Source organism: Girardinichthys multiradiatus, chromosome 21 (assembly GCF_021462225.1).
Source record: "Girardinichthys multiradiatus isolate DD_20200921_A chromosome 21, DD_fGirMul_XY1, whole genome shotgun sequence".
In the NCBI taxonomy this organism is placed as follows: domain Eukaryota; kingdom Metazoa; phylum Chordata; class Actinopteri; order Cyprinodontiformes; family Goodeidae; genus Girardinichthys; species Girardinichthys multiradiatus.
The window spans coordinates 38,142,843-38,162,695 of record NC_061813.1 but is presented as its reverse complement, the minus strand read 5'-3'; the positions used below and the strand labels follow the sequence as shown (position 1 = coordinate 38,162,695).

Here is a 19,853-nt window from a genome sequence, read left to right as displayed (position 1 = left end):
TGTTTGCACCTCAACCATAACTGAGCCGGTTTAGGCTAAACCTGACTCCACCTTACTCCATCCAACAGGGAGGGAGGAAGGCGGAAGTAAAAAATAAGGAAAATAGCTCAGGATAAACTAAGCCACTCTAACTATAAGCTTTATCAAAAAGGAAAGTTTTAAGCCTAGCCTTAAAAGTAGACAGGGTGTCTGCCTCACGGACTAAAACTGGGAGCTGGTTCCACAGGAGAGGAGCCTGATAACTAAAGGATCTGCCTCCCATTCTACTTCTAGAGACTCTAGGAACCACCAGTAAACCTGCAGTCTGAGAACGAAGTGCTCTGTTAGGAACATATGGACCAATCAGATCTCTGATGTATGATGGAGCTAGATCATTAAGGGCTTTATATGTGAGGAGGAACATTTTAAATTCTATTCTGGATTTAACAGGGAGCCAATGAAGGGAAGCTAAAATAGGAGAAATATGATCTCTCTTTTTAATTTTCAACAGAACTCTTGCTGCAGCATTTTGAATCAGCTGAAGGCTTTTAACTGCATTTTGTGGACATCCTGATAGTAAAGAATTACAATAGTCCTGCCTTGAAGTAACAAATGCATGGACTAGTTTTTCAGCGTCACTCCTGGACAGGATATTTCTAATTTTGGCAATGTTCCAGAGGTGAAAGAAGGAAATCCTGGAAACCTGTTTATTATGGGATTTAAATGACATGCCCTGGTCAAAAATAACACCAAGGTTTTTTACTTTATTATCAGAGGTCAATTTAATGCCATCCAGGTTAAGTGATTGACTAAGCAGTTTCTTTTTTAAAGACTCCGGTCCAAAGACGACAACTTCTGTCTTGTCAGAATTTAGAAGCAGAAAATTTTAAAGTCATCCAAGTTTTTATGTCTTCAAGACATGCTTGTAGTCTATCTAACTGGTTGGGCTCATCAGGATTTATGGATAAGTAAAGCTGAGAATCTTCAGCGTAACAGTGAAAATTTATCCTATGCTGCCTGATAATTTTACCTATTGGAAGCATATATATAGTAAAGAGAATTGGCCCAAGTACTGAACCCTGTGGTACTCCACAATTAACCCTGGAGTTTAAAGATGATTTATCATTTACATGAACAAACTGGAATCTGTCAGACAGATTTAAACCAGCCTAGCGCTGTTCCCCTGATCCCTACAGCATATTCCAGCCTTTCTAAGAGAATATTATGGTCGACTGTATCAAATGCAGCACTTAGATCTAACAGAACCAGAACAGACACAAGTCCATTATCTGAGGCCATAAGAATATCATTAGTGACTTTCAGCAGAGCTGTTTCAGTGCTATGATGAGCTCTGAAGCCTGACTGAAACTCTTCAAACAAGTCATTGCTGTATAAATGTTCACACATTTGATTAGCAACAATTTTCTCAAGAATTTTAGATAAGAATGGAAGATTGGATATAGGTCTGTAATTTTTCAAGTCATCTCCATCAAGCGAAGGTTTCTTAAGTAAAGGTTTAATTACAGATAGCTTAAAAGCCTGTGGTACATATCCATTTACTAATCATATCTAAAATGGGGCTGGTAATCAGAGGGAACATTTCCTTAAATAATTTGGTTGGGATTGGGTCTAACATACAAGTTGAAGGTTTAGATGAAGCTAATATTTCTGATAACTCAGGAAGCTCCACAGGATCAAAACAGTACAAACACAAATCAGGTTCTGCAGTTATTTCCAATGTTGTCTCAGTTACTGAGGATGAAGTAATCATCTTCAGGAGTATGTCAAAGATTTTATTTTTAATAGAATCAATTTTATTTAAGAAGAATCCCATAAAGTCATGACTGCTAAGAGCTAAGGGAATAGATGGCTCAACAGAGCTACGACTCTGTGTAAGTTTAGCAACTGTACTAAAGAGAAACCTAGGATTATTCTTGTTCTCTTCTATTAATGATGAGATATAAGCTCTTCTGGCTTGACGAAGTGTCTTTTTATACAACAGTAGGCTATTTTTCCAGATTAAGTAGGAATCCTCTAGGTGTGTAGAGCGCCATTTTCTCTCCAAGTTTGAGGCCTGAAATGTGGCAAGAGGTTGACCAGTTCAAGGGGGCCGAGTACTTTCACAATGCACTGTATGTTCAACACAGGTAGCAGTTTAGTTAGTCAATCCAACAGGCCATACTGCAGAGTCAGGTTGATGTAGAGACCACAGGTCCGAGCACTGTCTCAGTAGACCACCCACTGACTTCAAGTTCAGAACTTTTCCCATGTTTTGTGATTATGTTTATATAAAACAAATTAATAATTGTTTATTAATTGACTGCCTTTTGGGAATTGTGCATTTAAGTCCAGATATAAGACTCAAACAATATGTTTTCTTCTGAGATCTCAAATATTTCCTAAACAAGATGGTACATTAGAGTGCGCTGAACAGTGGAACTGAAGCCATACCACCAAAGAATAGTTCATAACCACCAACGATGTGTATACTTTATAGTTTGTTTATCTTTAATATTTGTGCTCACAGTAAAGCATTGTACTCAAGTGCATGTTAAGTTAATGTTTGCAAAAATTATTATTTCAAATGTTTTCGTCCTATCCATTAGGGGGCGCCCACTGCTGTGATTTGTAAACATACCACTAAGGCTGAAAACAGAGAGGAACGCTTTGCACCAATCAAATGAGAGAAGCTGAGATCTAAGCCAATTAGAGCGATACATATGCTTTCTGTGGGAGGGACCAAAAACTGCTGTTCATTTGGGAGACTGGTAGCTAAATAGCAGACCTCGGTCGAAATAAGAAAACAATTTATTTGTTGGTTTTTCATCTATTTAAGTAGTTATTTGCGTATTGATAGCTTATCTCGGAGTTGTAGTTTCTTACACTAAATTAAGGTAGAGCTTGGCTTAGCTTGTATGCTAACCACAGGACATTACAGGACAATCATCTGGCTGTCAAACGCAAAGCCAAACCGGGGCGTTTCTGGGTAAATATGGCGCTGCTCTTAAGGAAAGATTTGTGTTTGTGTTACTGTAGTCCTCCTCTGATGTTTCAACGTCTTTCTGTCCTCCCTGCACCTGCGCAGTGATCACCATGGGTGAGGTGGAGCTCTCCTGCCTGGCTTATGTGAAGATGTACCTGCACTCCTGTCTGTTTCCTCGCTGCAGCGTCAACGGACTGCTGCTGTCTTCAAGCCCGGCAGGTGGCGCTGTTTGCGTGACTGACTGCGTGCCGCTGCTTCACTCTCACCTGTCTCTGACTCCCATCACGCAGCTGGCTCTCACGCAGGTGTGGAGTTTGGTCTCCTCGGAATATGACGCACTGATTTCCTTTGTTTTCTGTGCCACTACATTGTTGCTGTCTGTAACTAACTCCTGGCCCAGTTCTTCCAGATGTATGTTTAAAATAAGTTACTTTATTTTGAAGTAATCAAAAGCAAAATACTATTGGGTGATTTTTCTTTTTTTTTTTTTTTTTATACACATGTTAGAATATCATTATGAGCCTAATTTATTTCAACAATATATTTTAAAAAAGTGAGAAACTCAGTACTAAAACATCATTTTATGGTTCACGCAGTCACAGGAAAGACCACACATCGTTGCTCAGGATAGGTGTTCAGAGAATGCTCCAAGCACAATAATGGAAAGTTGATTGGAAGGAAAAAGTGTGGTAGAAAAACATGCACCCAACAAGCTGCGCTTGTTAATCTCCCCACTCAGGAGTTTGGGGGAGATTAAGAAGGTATGAACTGTGGCTGGATGTGGCTCTATTCTTGTAGTGGTTTTGTGATAAATTAAACTCCGCATTGGGTGAAATGATGCCTTCAGGTCCCTCCTCCAATTATAACAAGACAAATTAACAACATTTATTTTGTTCCAAATTTTAACACAAAATTCGCCTTTTAATTCAACACATCTTGTTCCTAGAGATGAGTCTCCATACTGCAGAAAGATCAGCATCAGCACCGCTCATTGAATAAAAATGGAAGTAAAAAGCATCACTGCTCCCAGCTTGGGAAAATCCTGTTTAAATTGACTGAACTACCCGTTTTAATTGCCTCGTCTTCTTCACCAGGTGGATGTTTGGTGCTCTCAGACTCAGCAGAGGATAGTTGGGTACTACCAAGCCAACGCCTGCGCGTCAGACTGCAGGTGAGTTTCCCAAAGGCAAAGCCTCTCCATGATTGAAGCCGACCCTGAAATGGTTCCTGATCCAGAATTCATTGTTTTCAGTATTGATCTTTGTCTGCAGCCCGACGCCCTGTGCTCTGAAGATAGCCGATAAGATCGCTGAGCAGTTTGAAAATGCAGTCTTGTTAATGGTAAGAATTAATGAAGAGATTAAAAAGTCTGCCACTTGTTTGTTGATGTTTATGGGCTGGAAGGTTAAGGTCTTAATGCACTAAATGTGTTTCTGTTTCTCCTTGCAGCTCGATGGCAGTAAGATGTCTCCAGATTATCGGGTTCCTCCGATCGTCATGTACGAGCGCAAAGATTCAAAATGGGTTCTGAAAGACAAGCACACGTAAGAACTGAGTGGCGGGGGGTGAGGTCACGTCTGAACCCGTGTCAAATCCAGTATGTAACCGAGTGCAGGAGTCGGGGTCAGAATGAGCTTTATGAACAATAAAACTAGTCGGGTTAGGTTTAAATAACGTCTCAACTTGGAAGGTCCTGTGCAGGGCACCAGGGAGAGTTTAAATCAGATGCTGATCAGTTATTGGCAGCCAATCTGACTGATAAGATCTCTGATGAAAAAACTGTAGGTTATAAGACCCGAGATAAAATGACGTTTGAGATCAGGAGTGTCTTTGTCCATGTTTGTGGGATATATGTCCAGCCTGGTTTCTTTGGCCAGTTCATCCATTATCAATCAATCAATCAATAAATAACAAGAAGCAGATTTCTTTTAAATCGTTTCTGGTGGAACTCGCACAAGCTGAAATGCAAAAAATAAATGAAGTGGTTTGAGTGTCCAGGAAGCTGCGGTGATTTTTAATTTAACTGGAACATGAATTCATCGACCACCAGGAAAAGAATAGATTCATATGTAATTTTGTCCCCGTGTGAACCAGTGAAGGGAATGGAAAAATACTGGTTTGCAAAGAGCTGACTCCTCTAGAATGGCCAGCAGAGGGCATAAGTGAGAGCATCATTAGGTAAGGGATGTTACAAGCAGTTACCAGAGTGTCTGGCAGTCAGTTAAAACAATGATTAAAGGTCAGCAGACAGAAAGTCATAAGATATGAGTCAGTTTCAACCACAGAAACTCATTTGAAACATCAAAATTGTTTATCAAGTTCATCAATTGGCAAATTAGTTTGTATTAAAGTGTTTTTTAAATGCCACAGCTTCCTGTTAATTCTGCTGCGCCCTCCTGCTGACTCGTGTCACTTCCTGTTCAGGGTCATGCTGCGGCAGTGGGAGGAGACGCGGGCCATAGCCGACCAGATGCTTGAGTCGGGCGACCACGCTCTCTTGGTGGACTTTGACGGCCACTTGGACGACATCACGAAGGACTGGACCAACCGGACGCTCAACACCAAGATAGCAGAGCTCTCGTCGCCGGCCAACGGCAACATCTGAGCTGAGGAGCAGCAGTTTGAACCCAAACTCGTTTCGGTTGCTCCCCGACACGGTCGCAGTCTGACACAAACCCACACCCAACAGAGTCCAGGAACAAGTTTTATTTTTGTTTCTCCAACAGAACAAACATGCATCAATGATGTATTTACATCGTGGTAGATCTAACCTTCCCCCACACCTCATCGTGTAAAACTGATGTTTTATAACAACAAATCCACATTAAAATCATTTTAACACCATCAATCACCTTCCTGTCTTTATTTCTGGTTCCTTATTTTTTCTTCTAGTGTGGCAAATTATCCCTGTGGGAATATTGATGGTCGGAAGTTTTTCATTTGTTTAATTTAGTCATAATTGCTTGATGGGAAACATTTAACCTTCAAGTTAACACCTGAGCAGAATATTCTTCATTATTATCAACTCCACCCTCTTCTTCTGTTGTTTAATATATTAGTGACAACAGTTTAAGCTCAGCAAACCTTAACTTTTCCTGTTTTAAATATCCAATAGATTTAAACTGAGCTCATAGCTTATAAGGAGTTCAACCTTGTTTAAATCCAGAGATTACGCTGCTTTTGTGAATAATGCAATAAATTTTAAGAGATTACTTTTTTTCTGCAGCCTTTTCTTACCTCAAATAAAATGAAATCTGCTTCTGAGTTTAACTGATAATTTATATGAACTCTGCGGCAAACCTTTAAATGAATTAAAGTCTATCAAGCTAAATCTAAGCTTTAGTGCAACATTCCTGTATTTACATTTTACACCAACATCAGACATGGGTTGTACCCAGAATGCCTTGCATATTTTCCATTTCACCATTCCAGACTTTTCCCACATTCCCATTTGATCATTTTTCTTTCCTGTCAGTTTCACTTTTAAAACGTTGTGGATGGAAGACAGTGCTGCCTGCAGCACGCTGTCTGGAAAACGTTTTGCGTTTTCGTTTCTCTTTTCAACCATGAAACATGAAAACAAAGCTGGGGCTACATTATTTTTTTCTTCCCTTTTTGCGAGAGAGAAATGCTTCAAATCAAACGGTTCAAAACTGGTTTTCTCTCTCTAACAGATGCTCTAAACACGGCATCATAGCATGACATCCAGCCGGGAAAAATCCTTTCAAATAAAATGTGTGTAAACGTTCTTAGAAAATAATTTACTAAAGATAGAACTTTATTAAAATAAAATATATATTTCTATTACTAAAACAACAGTTTTACCTTCAAATGAGACAAAAACAATACAACTGACAGACAAATACTTATTAAAATGATTTGGCCTCATTCTGCCTTGCTTGCATCAGATTCTGTTTAAATTTCTTTTTGTCTGAAATGTTACAGGTCTGTCTATGAAAAGTAATTTATTCCCTATGTCGGTTTGTTAATTGTATGACGTCTCAAAATTGGTTAAATAATCCTGAGTGTGGGAAAAATGAGGAATTATGAAATGAAAAACTGTAGCAACACAGTAAAAAGTGTTTGATTTCTAACTAAAAACTCTTGATAGTAAAACGAGTTTTTGTGTTTGAAACAAAAACTTTAAAACTGTTCCTTTCGCACTTGATCCGAACAGAACAGTAACAAGTCCATAAAACCACTGAAACCACTTAAAGGCTGTTCATTTACACTGGTAGTTTCTATGAGTGTGATTGGAGTACAGTACGATACACATGCTAGTTTTTAACAGCAGTTTAACTTTTTTGGTCTTTTAAAAAGTGTTTGAGGAACACCACAATAAAAGTGCTAAACTAATATAAAGAGGAACTATTTACAGTTTTTCCTGTAGTGTTTATAATGCACCGATCCTGGCAGGGTAATAAGGTGCATCCCAGAAAGTATCTGATATCCTACTCCAGGCTTCATCTCCCGAGTTGAACAGATTTTTCTTCAAATGCTTTAAAGTCTGTTTCTGTGGAGTCACCTTCAGCACAGGGTGAAGAAATCCTTGTTAAGCATCATCCTGTGTAGAAGCTGCAGCGCTGAACTCATGTTTCAGTGTCGCTGGGAATGTTTGGGAGTCTTTTGGAGGGAAACTTCTCTGAAGCTCTCAGGGGGATGGACAGACGGCCAGATCGGAGGACTGCGACGGCACCGTGATGAGGTTCAGGGTGATTTCGCCCAGTGGGGACTGGCTGGCCAACGTCTGGAAGACTGAGATGGTGTTGAAGATGGACAGGACGTTCTCCACCTGCTGCTCCGCCCACGGGAGGGAGATCTGCAGAGAGGAGGTACAGGTTACCTTTTCAGGCCCTTTTCACCTGGTTTGCACATGGGGATTAAAACACGACTTATCAGTTCTTCTGCAAGAATGTTTTGTATTAACATTTTTAGGCTTCCAAGTGGAAAACCACATAAAAAGGTAATTTGTGGGTTTGAATTGTAGAAACATCTATAGTCGTATTTTATTAGATCTAACTGAAGCATGAATTTAATGCTAAACCATGGCACAGCACTGAACATAATATTCAATAACTGGAACAAATATAGCAGGAAGTTTGGATAATAAGCAACAAAATGGAAGTAGATATTAGCAACACAGATTTAGCTCTTTGCGCTGTAAAAAAATATCTGTTCGATTTTAAAGCTCTGGATTTAAATTTCCTTCTCTTAAGGAATAACTTGATGACAAATCTTTTAAAACCGTAAAAAGCTAATGGATCAGAACATTATCTGTTTTAATCTGGCTTTAATGTGACTGCAAGTGTGTTTGGAGAGCCTATTACTGGCCCGGTCCGATTGGTTACCTGAGCTATGATCAGTTTCTGGGACGGATCTTCGGTGTTCCTGAACTCCTCTCCAAAACACAGAGTGAAGCTGCACTTAGGACGCTCGCCACCGTTGGCCTGAAAATGGTCCAGTTCTGATGAAACACCACACAGAAACTGGGTTACGCTTTCATTTTTATGTGATAATGAGGTTCTTTAGTTCTGTCTCAAGAATGAGTTAAAAGCAGAGATTTAAATGTTCTTTAAAAAAGGCTCTTTCACATTTTTCTATCAACATTTTAGACTTCATGGAACCTCGAAGTCTCTGCAGCTAAATTAACCGTTTTCTCCGGTTTTCCCCGGCTCTACTCACGTTGCTTGAAGATGTCTTTGCTGAATAGCAGCACCGGCTCCATGTTCCTCTCCATCCTGTGAAGGCCTGGCGTAGTCGTGTGTGGCCCCGTCCAGAAGATCCGGCCCTGGCAGAACCTCCTGCCATAAACCCCCTGCAGCGTGGACGTCAGCACGATTCCCTTCTCCATGAACGGAAGCAGGGTGAAGAGTGCCTGCAGCTCCCCACCGGCCGGCAGTGTGGGCGGCGGCTCCGGCAGCAGGATGCGAGGGAACCGAACGTTTAGGGCGGCTGGAGTCGGAGGCATGGAGGAGGAAGGCATGTACATAATGCGAACATCGGGCCCGCAGATTTGACGTTTAAGCACTTCCTGACCCAAATAATGAACCGCCACGCTGAAGGAGTCCCCGTCTGTTGGAAACACAGCGGTGGAATTAAACCTCCAGGTTTAATGGAGAAACCAACATTTCTCGTCTGCTGAACTCGCTGGAAACGTTCCTTACCTTCCGTGTTAGTGGTGACGGTCTCCTCGATCCGAACATCTAACCTGATCTCATCCACAGCTGCAGAAAGGAAGGTGAGGATAGAAGAAGAAATAGCAGGTCGTTAAGCAGAAAAAAAAAATAACGAAATGCTTCGAGGTTTTCCTGAAATATTGCTTATACTAAGCAATCCCATAAGATATGATAAAATACTTTTCTGTGATATTCCTTCTTCTGACTGTTCTGCATAGCTTTATTAAAAAACAAATAAAACATCAAAGAAACAAAATATAAGATTAATCTCTTGGGCATCAGTGTCTTGACTAATTGTCAAGCATGGTGGTGGCTGCATCATGGTGTGGGGGGCTGCATTGCAGCCAGTCGTTCTGGAGCGCTGTGGACAAATACCTCCAACTTCCTCAGCGGCCCCTCAAATCAACAGCTAGCTGGTTGAAACGTTGACACAGCAGGGCTGGTCCAGTTGGATCAAGTCAGAACTGGTTTGGGAGCGGATGAAGCAGGCTAACATGTAGCTTCTGGAACAGCCTACAAATATGTTCTGTTTCAGTGGCTTTAGGTGGTTCTGTTGCAGGATTGTTTTCCCACGCAGATGGACGGCAAAGCCAAAATGTGTGTGTTTGTCCATAATGGTGAGAAGCATGATTGGAGGAGTTCAGGTGAGGCTGACAAGCATGATGGATGGTGGTGGCAGCATCATCCTGTGGGGCTGTTTGTCTGCCCGTGGTACTGTCAGTTTTATCTATATACATATAAAATCACCTCTTCGTGCTTTGCATGTTTGTATATAGTATTCTTTTTTTGTCATGAATGAAGATGCGGAAGCAGGTCCTTTAATGTGTAAAAAAGGTGATTTAAACGAACTGAGATCCATTTCAGTGGGTTCAACATGTCAGGAGGCTCATTATGAAGAGTAGGAACTCACTGGTGCACTGGGAGGGTCCATCTGACTGGACAGGCTCATTGTCCTGCAGCAGATCTTCGTCCTCAGGCTGTGAATCACAAAAGATTGTCTCTCATTCACCTAAACTCTGAGAAGCAGCTGGAGGAAACATCTAACTCAAGACGTCACATCAGTTTACCTTCATCAACTGAGAGGTCACCTCTTCTGTCTTGATCCGTTTGACCCGAGTGATGTTGCTGTCCGAGTCGCTGCTCCTCCTCTTTAGCTTCTTGCTGCTTTTTTCTTTGATCTTTGTCTCAGGGATCAACACACCTGAACACACAGAGGGAGGAAGGTCAGGACATTTCATTTAACGTTCAGTAAAACTCCAATCCAGCCGTCAGGTCACTTTATTTTCCCTCCAAGAGGGAAGGAAGGACACTAGAAAATGAGACACTAGAAAGGAAGGAAGGCGACACAAGAAGGAAAGCGAGGAAAAAAGTCACCAAGAAAAAAGGAAATAAGGAAGGACACAAGGAAAAAAGGATACTACAAAAGATAGAAGGAGACACAAGGAAGGATGGGAAAAGGATACTAAGATTGACCCTAGGGGAAAACAAAACTAGGAAGGAAGGAGACAAGGAAGAACATTAGGAAAACAAGACAAGTCAGGACAGTAGGAAGGACCCTAGAAGAAAAAGGGAAGAGCACAAGGGAAAAATGACAGTAGGAAAAAAGGAAATAAAAGAGGAAGGAGACAAGGACATTTTGAAAACAATACATAAGGAAGGACAGTAGAAAGGAGAAACAAGGACATCAGAAAAAGGAAAATGAAAAAGATAACACTGTGAATGACACAAAGGAAAAACACTAGGAAGATTGACAATGACAAATAAAATAAATGAAATGTTAATATTTTTTCCACACTCTACTTTCTTTTTTCCTTTTTATCCAGAGCTGAAAATAACTGAAATCATATTTCATCCTTCCCTGACTGCACAGGAACCCTGGAAACAGTCACAGCTTTGAAATAAATAAAAACAAAATCCACCCAGAACGTCTAAAAGTCTGCTTGAAAATAAAGAAAAACTCAAAGTCAAAAATAAAAATGAAAGTAACTCGAGGCTTTAAATTGAGGACCTTCCTTGTCAGAAGTGAAGGAGAAAACAATAAACAAATGCAGAGGGCGTTGCTTTACATACCGTTCCCATCTATTGATATGTAAATATACACGTTTGGTTGCCATAATAAAATCTAAACAAACTAGAATCTGAAATCATAACATAAATGATCCCAGCCTGCAGCCAAACTGTAATGGTTACATAAAGGAGAGCGCACAGCCAACATTAAGGCTAACATTTACTTTAAAACTGGATGTTTTTGGTTTTTTTTATTGTGATACGACCAGCTGCTTTACAGCTGATGTAATAAATGCTTTTTATCTATCTCATAACTTATGATATATTTCATGTTCAAAGTGACACAGGAGGAGTTGGATTCTAGGCCCGGTGTCTGCAGCCTTTATGATGCCCTCAGCCCAGCCAAACAAAACCCTTTTAGAGTCACTAATGTTACACCACCTTCTGAACAAAGACAACTTAGAATTTTTCAGAAACATTTGGGAGTGTTTAATTTACACTGCTGCTGTCATCAGTATCTGTTTAACTGCTTTAAACTTCCTCATTTTACAAAATGTTTTCAGCCTTTCTTTGAGAGACCTTTGACTTTCTATTTGCACAAGCTCAATAACTGGTCCAGAGTCCTGGGTTGTCTTCTCTTCAGGTCAGCTCAAATGTTTTCTACTGGGTTGAGGTCAGAAAAAAGGAATGGTGAAGCATTTCAGGGTTGATTTGGCCAGATCCTGCTGAAAGGTCCAATGATGGGTCATTTTAAGGTCTCTGCTAGAATCGACATGGCTTCCGGGGACTTGTAGGTGAGAAACAAGCCCACAGCACCACTGATCCTCCGCTGTACTTCAACATGGCAGGAAGGTGCTTTCCCACCCACTCATCCTTTGTTTCACACCAGTCACACCTGGAAGGTTTGTTGCTGAAAAGCTCCGTCTCATCTGACCAAACAACAAACCTCCCATGTTTACGTTTGTGGTGGTAGGACAGAAAAGGCTTTTTCCCATCATGCCTCCCAGACAACTGACGGGCATTTTCATGTTGTTTAATGGTTGTCATGGAGACTTTTTGTTGTCACTTGTTGCTGCAGTTTTCTAACTGAGCTTTAGAGATTTCTAATCCTCTCCCTGTTCATCGGCTGCGCTGCACACGGTAAGCTAAGGTACGTTTATTTATACGGCGATTTTCAGTAACAAGACATTCAAAGCGCTGTACATGAGGAAGAACAATTACAATACAATAATAAACACAGAAAAACTAATCAAATGACACTTATAATCCTTGGGAGTAATAATAATTAATAATCCTTCCAAGTTTACTGGTAGAAATTGGTCCCAAGACACTCTTAATAATAAAGCATCTTATTATTAAGATGCTTTATTGTTAAGAGTGTCTTAATAATAAAGCATCGTTCGTTCGTTCGTTCGTCGTCTTCCGCTTATCCAGGACCGGGTCGCGGGGGCAGCAGACTCAGCAGAGACGCCCAGACGTCCCTCTCCCCAGACACCTCCTCCAGCTCCTCCAGGGGGAGCCCAAGGCGTTCCCAGGCCAGCCGAGAGACATAGTCCCTCCAGCGTATCCTGGGCCGTCCCCTGGGCCTCCTCCCGGTGGGACGTGCCTGGAACACCTCCCGAGGAAGGCGTCCAGGAGGCATCCGGTATAGATGCCCGAGCCACCTCAACTGGCTCCTCTCGATGTGGAGGAGCAGCGGCTCTACTCCGAGCCCCTCCCGGATGGCCGAGCTCCTCACCCTATCTCTAAGGGAGAGCCCGGCCACCCTACGGAGGAAGCTCATTTCAGCCGCTTGTATCCGTGATCTCGTTCTTTCGGTCATGACCCAAAGTTCATGGCCATATGTGAGGGTAGGAAAGTAGACCGACTGGTAAATCGAGAGCTTCGCTTTTCGGCTCAGCTCTCTCTTCACCACAATGGACCGGCACAGCGCCCCCATTACTGTGGCAGCCGCACCGATCCGTCTGTCGATCTCCCGCTCCATTCTTCCCTCACTCGTGAACAAGACCCCGAGATACTTAAACTCCTCCACTTGAGGCAGGAACTCCCCTCCAACCTGAAGAGGACAAGCCACCCTTTTCCGGTCGAGTACCATGGCCTCGGACTTGGAGGAGCTGATCTTCATCCCAGCCGCTTCACACTCGGCTGCGAACCGCCACAGCGCATGCTGTAGGTCTTGGCTAGAGACCAATAATAAAGCATCTTATGCTAAAAGAAGATGATAATATTGATAGTCTCATCACACGGCTCCCCGTCCAGCTCAGTTCATCTGAACGGTTTAATTATTGCTCTGACTGCTGACAGTTTAGACCGGTGGTGACTTTTTCCTAACTTATGAAAATCAACACTCATGTGCATTATTTGAATTATACACTTTTTCCCATTTTGAAGAGAGGCTCTCTGTAGGAAAACAGGAAGTAAACTGGAAAAATAATATTTCTAGACACTCAGTAAAAACATTTTAAATGTATATTTAAAACTGCATCAGTTACATTTCCTCTTGATTCATTTGATACTAAATGTTCACATCAGTCACTTAAAATTATTTCAACTTTTTAAAAACATTTTTTTTTTTTCTTGTCTAAACACCTAAAGCCACTTTGGCACCAGCAAAGCATAGTGGAAACATCAGGCCAATCACGCGGGGTTTCCAGGCCCACACCCTAAAGGCCTCAGTATCTGCTCAGCTGCAGCCTGGCTGTGTGATAACGTTCACTGGTCTGATCTGCAGAAGCAGCAGCTCCACGTTATCTGGAGCACCACCAGGACTAACATAGCTGGATGAACTCCAGACACCCTCCTCGGAGATCAGCTGGTGCTGAAAAAGTTCTGCTCTTTCTTCACAGTAACAGTGAAACTTTTGTTGCTTTTTTTTTTTTCTTTCCACCAAGCCTTCTGAGAAGTTATTCATATCAGGGGCAAAAGCATATTCCAGCATGTTAAATGTTAAAGGTCATGACAGAACAGTTAGAAACAGACTGAACAAGTACGGCTTATTTGGAAGTGAAAATATGGCAGCAGGACCCAAAGCTGCATCCGAATCCTGGAGCAATTTGGACAGATGAGACCAAAGTAAAGATGTTTGCCCATAATGTAGATTCATGTTTGGAGAAAACCCAGCATATCAGCATAAAACACCTCATCCTAACTGTCAAGCATGGTGGTGGAGGAGTGATGGTATGGGTTTGCCGTGCACTCCTCCGTCTACCAAAGCATTCTAGAGTCAAATACGAGACCATCTACGTGACAGTTGAAGCTTGGCCCAAACTGGGTCATTAACAGGAGAGAATCGTGTCGCAACAGCCCAGTCAAAGTCCAGACGTCCATATCAATGAAATACGGTGTTGGTTGTGAAAGATGGATCATGTCAGGGTGAAAACAACTACTGAGAGTTAAAGCTACTAAAGGTTGTAAATTGGAGGGAAATCTTTGCTACTAATCCTTCAATTTGGCCACTTTCTCATCAGGAAATCAGTTTTTTACTTCAGGCGGTAAATAAGTTTTAATCAGGCTCCTCTCCTTTGGAACCAGCTCCCAGTTTTAGTCCGTGAGGCAGACCCCTTGTCTACTTTTAAGGCTAGGCTTAAAACTTTCCTTTTTGATAAAGCTTATAGTTAGAGTGGCTTAGTTTATCAGGGAGGGAGCCTTCCTCCCTGTTGGATGGAGTAAGGTGGAGTCAGGTTTAGCCTAAACCGGCTCAGTTATGGTTGAGGTGCAAACACACCCTCCATTTCTGCTACTTGTATGACCCCTTCTCTTGTCCGATGGTTATAATCAGTCAGACAGAGAGAGGTATCCCAATCCTTGTGGTTTTTAGTATAACAATGACCATCAGTGGACCCTTTATGAGGTTCCTTGAGACGACATTGTTGTAAATAAGTGTTATATAAATAAATTAACTGAAAGTAACTGTGTAGTTCTGCTGCTATAGGCTTAGGCTGCTGGAGGACATAATGACCACTTTCACCATCTTCGCTACATTCTCACACTACTTTCCAATTTTGCATTATTTGCTGTTATTTCAGTTTTTAACTTTATGTTCTCTCTCTTTTCTCTTCCTAGAAGCTACACCTGGCCTGACGCTGTGTCTACCTGTGACACCTTTCTGGAGAGGGGCATCGTCCGAGCTTCTGCTGGCAACAACTTAATGCTCACCCTCTACAGATGATCCACATGGCCCTGTCTTTTAGTGTTTAACCCTTTCTCTTTCCTAGACATGGTTACTGACTGAGCTTCTACTGTAACTAACTCTATGTGCTCTCTTTCAGACTCTAACCTTGAAAACTGGCTCAGAGTTTATCTGTTCTTTCTTTCTAGATGAAACGACTAAAGGAGCTACATCCATTAACATTTACTTTTCCTTCCCATAGAAAGTACTCCTGGATCAGAGCTTCTTTGTTCTTTTTCTGTCTCTGCTCTGTTCTCTCAAACCCCCAGTCGGTCGTGGCAGATTGCCGCTCACACTGAGCCTGGTTCTGGTTCTGCTGGAGGTTTCTTCCTGTTGAAAGGGAGTTTTTCCTCTCCACTGTCGCTACATGCATGCTCAGTATGAGGGATTGCTGCAAAGTCAACACCAGTGATTGTCCACTGTCTCTACATGCTCATCCAGGAGGAGTGAATGCTGCAAGTCACTGACTGGATGAAATCTGCTGGGTTTCCTTAAATAGAAAAACTTTTTATCCAATTTGAATAAATAACTGAATCTGACTGAACTGTTCAATGGTTAGGTTTAATTGGAATGTATGAATCTGACTTTGTGAAGTTCCTTGAGACGACATGTGTCGTGAATTAGCGCTATATAAATAAACTGAATTGAATTGAATCAGGTAGGAACCGGCGTGTGGAGTCTTACCCTGCTCGCTGAGGGGGACGAGACGGTACACCTTATACGGCTCGGAGATGTCCAGCTGGGATCGCTCCATCACCTCCGTGAACTCTGGACTCTTGTTGAGTGCGCACCGCAGCCGCGTTTTCCACGCAGCAGGATTGTTCTGTCCACTTGCCAGCTTCCCTTTGAACTCAGCCCAGGCCTGCAGAAATCCAACATCACGGTAAATACATGGAGCTGTGACAAACATGGAAAACAAACCCGATGTGGTTCTGGTTGTTCTCTATAAACAGGGTTCCAATATGGAGGGAGGGAGGGATAAAGTCTGGAAACACAAATATTTTTCCAAGCTCTATGTGTTTCCACATGTATCCAAATCTGGAAAACATCTAAATCCAACTCCATCTTTGTCCAGACAGAACAGTTGCATGAATAATTAATGAGCTGTTCTAGTTTAACAAAGAGCTTCCAGATAAACAATAAAAACCAGACGAAGGAAAACCTATTTAAACCCCTGAAACATCATGTTGTGGTTTGACTTTTGTAAAGAGCTTCCAGATATTCCCTCTGGGATCGGAACTGGTGGGATACCGGTGTCAAAGTCTTACAGGGTTACAGCTAAAGTGTAAAGTGCTTTCAGGCGACATTAGTTTTGAATCAGCACTAAATAAAAAACCTGAGTTGAAGCATGTTGGAGAAAAGGAGATGAGATCCTGAGAGTCTCATACTGGCCTCAGGCTTAACTGAGTATCTCAGACCTTGAAGAGGGCGGCATCCTCGTCCTGACGGAAGTCGTGTTTTCCTGCGTGCTTCCAGGGAATGCGGAACATGGTTTTGGCCTCGTCGTCCCACATGACACCGGGATACTTCCCGCTGCTGACCTGAGAGAGACAACAAATAGGAAAATGTGGTTTTCAGGAGAGGAACCTTTCAACTCGGGTTTCACCAGCAAATGTCCTTCACTAAACTCCTGCTGTCTGGTTCTGAGCAACAAATCTCTACAGCTCAGCAAGGAAAGCCAAACTGCTGCCCCACAGAGCTATTGTCTCCTAAAGGTTCAGTGGCTCTGGCTTCAGTCTCCACGGTTCTTTGGAAAGGTTTGGAAGAGATTAGGGCAAATTAGAACCAACAGGCTGAGACATGCCTGCTCTCGTAAACAGCCGATCTCTGATTTGATGGAACAAACAGAAGCAGATGGGGCATAACGATAAACGCAACTGGAATTATTACACAACTGTGATGGTTTTATTTCATGCAAAAACTGCTATTTCTAGGCACCGACCAGGTTTTGAAGTATAATCCATTATTCTTCCAACGAGGCTGACCTCCAGCAGCTTCAGGTTAACCCACATTATCCTTTCCAAGGCCAGGTTTGATATGCGTTTAGAAGGATTGTCTTGTTGGAACACCTAATTATGCCCCACATTTCTACTGCCTCAAACCCACAGGTGATGGTAAAATGGTAACCGTTTTACAGAACGTCCAAGCATCCACCAACGCTCAAGCCCACAGAGTACGAGAAGCTGCTGGAACACCAGAGTCACAGTCCAGGGTGAAACCAGTTTACATCACCATGGACTGACAGGACCCCAACCAATTAAGGTCAGATGAGACAATAACTGAGCTGTTTGGTCACAATGAAAAGAAAAATGATTGGAGGAGTCAAGATGAGGCTTTCAGATGATAGTGGCAGCGTCATGCTGTGGGACTGTTTCACTGCACAGATTAAAACTGGTTTTAGAGTAGATGGAATGGCCTTTCCCAAGTTCTGAACCGAACCCAGAGAACATTTTATGAACTCTGCTCAGAACCGTATAATATTGTTCAATGGGTTGTTTTTATGCAGTTTTGTTACAGGTTTATCGGCTCGCAGTTGGACAACGAGATAAAGCTTTGAGCTACTTGGAGAAAATGACAAGAAGGATGTGTGGAAGAGACATGTTGAGACTTTTATCTGTAAAGCATGGTGGTGGCGGTGGCAGCATCATGCTGTGGGACTATTTCGCTGTCAGTGGTGCTGTTGCGTCACACAAATTGTATACAAGAAGTAGGAGGACCTCTAAATTCATCAACTACAGCTCTAATCTAGATCGAGACAAATGGGCGTTAGAATAGAACCGTTGCCCCAAATAAACACATCCGAGCTAGTTTCTGGAATGGATGAGTTGCTGGTTTAAAGGACATGTAGGCCACATAAATGCATCATAGTTTCAGCAGGCTGGCAGTTTAGTTCAAGTTTGTTTTAATAATTTAACATTAGAACTTAAAGGCAGGATGCTGAGTGTGATAAATGCTCGTCTACTTTGGTACAATTAGCTTTCTTGTGCAAATCAAGACTAGACTTCCGGTTGACATTTTTATTGCCCTGAAAAACATGCACAGTTAATGTGACTTTTTCTCTATTTGCTTCTCCCTCCCTTCCCTTTTCCTCAAAAGGGAAACAAACACAATTTAACACACACCTGCTCGACTATCCAGGATCGAAGTCTGCGGGTGGATCTCATCCTTCCTGCTGCCATGACTCCCGTTAAAAACGACTGAAATATGTAAACAAAGTAAAATAATAATTAATACATTCATGTCATAACCTAATATCCGGACTAATATACAGACTTTTGAAACACCAGACTGCAAACAAACAATGAAAGATAAAGAGAGCAGACTTCACAGACAGGAATGAGCTGTTTCCCTTAAATCATACAAGTTTTAAACAGAACCAGGTTTTGGAAGTAAAGAATATGAGAAGGGACCCTCCGCTGCGGTTCTGAGAACTTTATAAATAAGTCAGAAATAGAAGCTAATGTGTAAAAATGGAGGAAGTAGGTTTAAGTTTCGTTTACCGTGGTTGTGTTTCGTCAGCGGCGCTCTGCGGACTGAGCGACCGATCAGCGGCTCAGCGACTCAGCGCTCCTCTCAACTCAGCCGCCCCGTTTCCTCGAAATCACGTGACTTTGCAGAAACAGCCGGCGTCCAGGCCGCCAGGGGGCGACAGCGGACACGGAGAAAGATCCCTCGGTTTACATGGTGAGAAATGTCAAAAATACAACGAAACGACCAAAGAAAATCTATTTTATTATCTCGAATGTAACTGTAACATGTTTTAATATATGTTCACGTGTTGCTTTAGCTCATAACTAAATAAATATATCTAGTTATCCACGCTATAAAGTTTTATTTTACATTTGTGGCAAAAATAAACACATTTCACGTTTCTGGGATTTTTGATAGCAAATACAGCAAATTTATGTGAATAGTAAATATTTTCGGGGTTCATCCTTCTTTATGGTGTCTGCTGTTTTTTCTCTACATGTTCAATAAATTGGAGAATGCGTTCAAATGAGGCTCGTTTGTCCAAAAATGTCAACATTTATGCAGGTATTATTCTAATCTCAAATGTTGCGTTTTTATTAGATGTAAGCGGAAAATCGTCATAATTACTAGAAATAAAGGCTTGAAAACATCGGTCTGTGTAATCTATATAATGTTTTTCATTTAGTGAACTGAGTTAGTGAAAGAAGTGAACTTTTCAATAATATTCAAATGTATTGGATATGACAGTACCAACCTTAGTGATGGAGCCCCATTCTTGTCTTCTTTGTCAATGAACTTGACCACAGTTTGGTTTTTGAGAACTGATCACAGGCTTTGATTTTTGTTATAAATTGCAAGCAATACTAATCCACCAATGCTTCAACATAAACAGTTCATGAACAACCTGTGCCATACTGGTACCATGAATATCAACTACAATGTAATTTGCATACATATGAACGGCATAGAACTTACTGACGGAAGACCCTTGATATAAAGTCTAAACGCCAATGGCCCAATGATAGAATATTTTTTAGAACACCTGTAGAACACCTGCTTCATTGCAGAA

The 19,853-nt window shown here is 41.8% G+C and overlaps 2 protein-coding genes across 2 annotated transcripts; one reads left to right on the top strand and one right to left on the bottom strand.

The window, feature by feature from the left end:
• The first annotated feature begins 2,709 nt into the window (after positions 1 to 2,709).
• Positions 2,710 to 5,810, top strand: emc9 (ER membrane protein complex subunit 9). The gene is made up of 6 exons (XM_047349260.1): positions 2,710 to 2,965; positions 3,065 to 3,267; positions 4,057 to 4,133; positions 4,234 to 4,303; positions 4,412 to 4,506; positions 5,387 to 5,810. The coding sequence occupies exons 2-6, from the start codon at positions 3,073 to 3,075 to the stop codon at positions 5,565 to 5,567; spliced, it is 618 nt and encodes a 205-aa protein (XP_047205216.1). The 5' UTR covers positions 2,710 to 2,965; positions 3,065 to 3,072; the 3' UTR covers positions 5,568 to 5,810.
• On the bottom strand, positions 5,654 to 18,964 carry irf9 (interferon regulatory factor 9). Its single transcript, XM_047349259.1, has 10 exons — positions 18,814 to 18,964; positions 18,436 to 18,510; positions 16,732 to 16,854; positions 15,998 to 16,175; positions 10,206 to 10,339; positions 10,049 to 10,115; positions 9,127 to 9,186; positions 8,645 to 9,034; positions 8,311 to 8,426; positions 5,654 to 7,781 (listed from the first exon to the last, which is right to left on the bottom strand). The coding sequence occupies exons 2-10, from the start codon at positions 18,490 to 18,492 to the stop codon at positions 7,614 to 7,616; spliced, it is 1,293 nt and encodes a 430-aa protein (XP_047205215.1). The 5' UTR covers positions 18,493 to 18,510; positions 18,814 to 18,964; the 3' UTR covers positions 5,654 to 7,613.
• Positions 18,965 to 19,853: the final 889 nt, after the last annotated feature.

Coding starts and splice junctions, on each gene's coding strand:
- irf9 (XM_047349259.1), bottom strand. CDS start 18,492: ATGGCAGCAGGAAGGATGAGATCCACCCGCAGACTTCGATCCTGGATA. Junction 10,340..15,997: donor CGTCCCCCTCAGCGAGCAGG/GTAAGACTCCAC, acceptor CTGTGTGTTCAG/GTGTGTTGATCCCTGAGACA. Junction 10,116..10,205: donor TGACCTCTCAGTTGATGAAG/GTAAACTGATGT, acceptor TGTGATTCACAG/CCTGAGGACGAAGATCTGCT.
- emc9 (XM_047349260.1), top strand. CDS start 3,073: ATGGGTGAGGTGGAGCTCTCCTGCCTGGCTTATGTGAAGATGTACCTG. Junction 3,268..4,056: donor CGCAGCTGGCTCTCACGCAG/GTGTGGAGTTTG, acceptor CTTCTTCACCAG/GTGGATGTTTGGTGCTCTCA. Junction 4,134..4,233: donor GCCTGCGCGTCAGACTGCAG/GTGAGTTTCCCA, acceptor CTTTGTCTGCAG/CCCGACGCCCTGTGCTCTGA.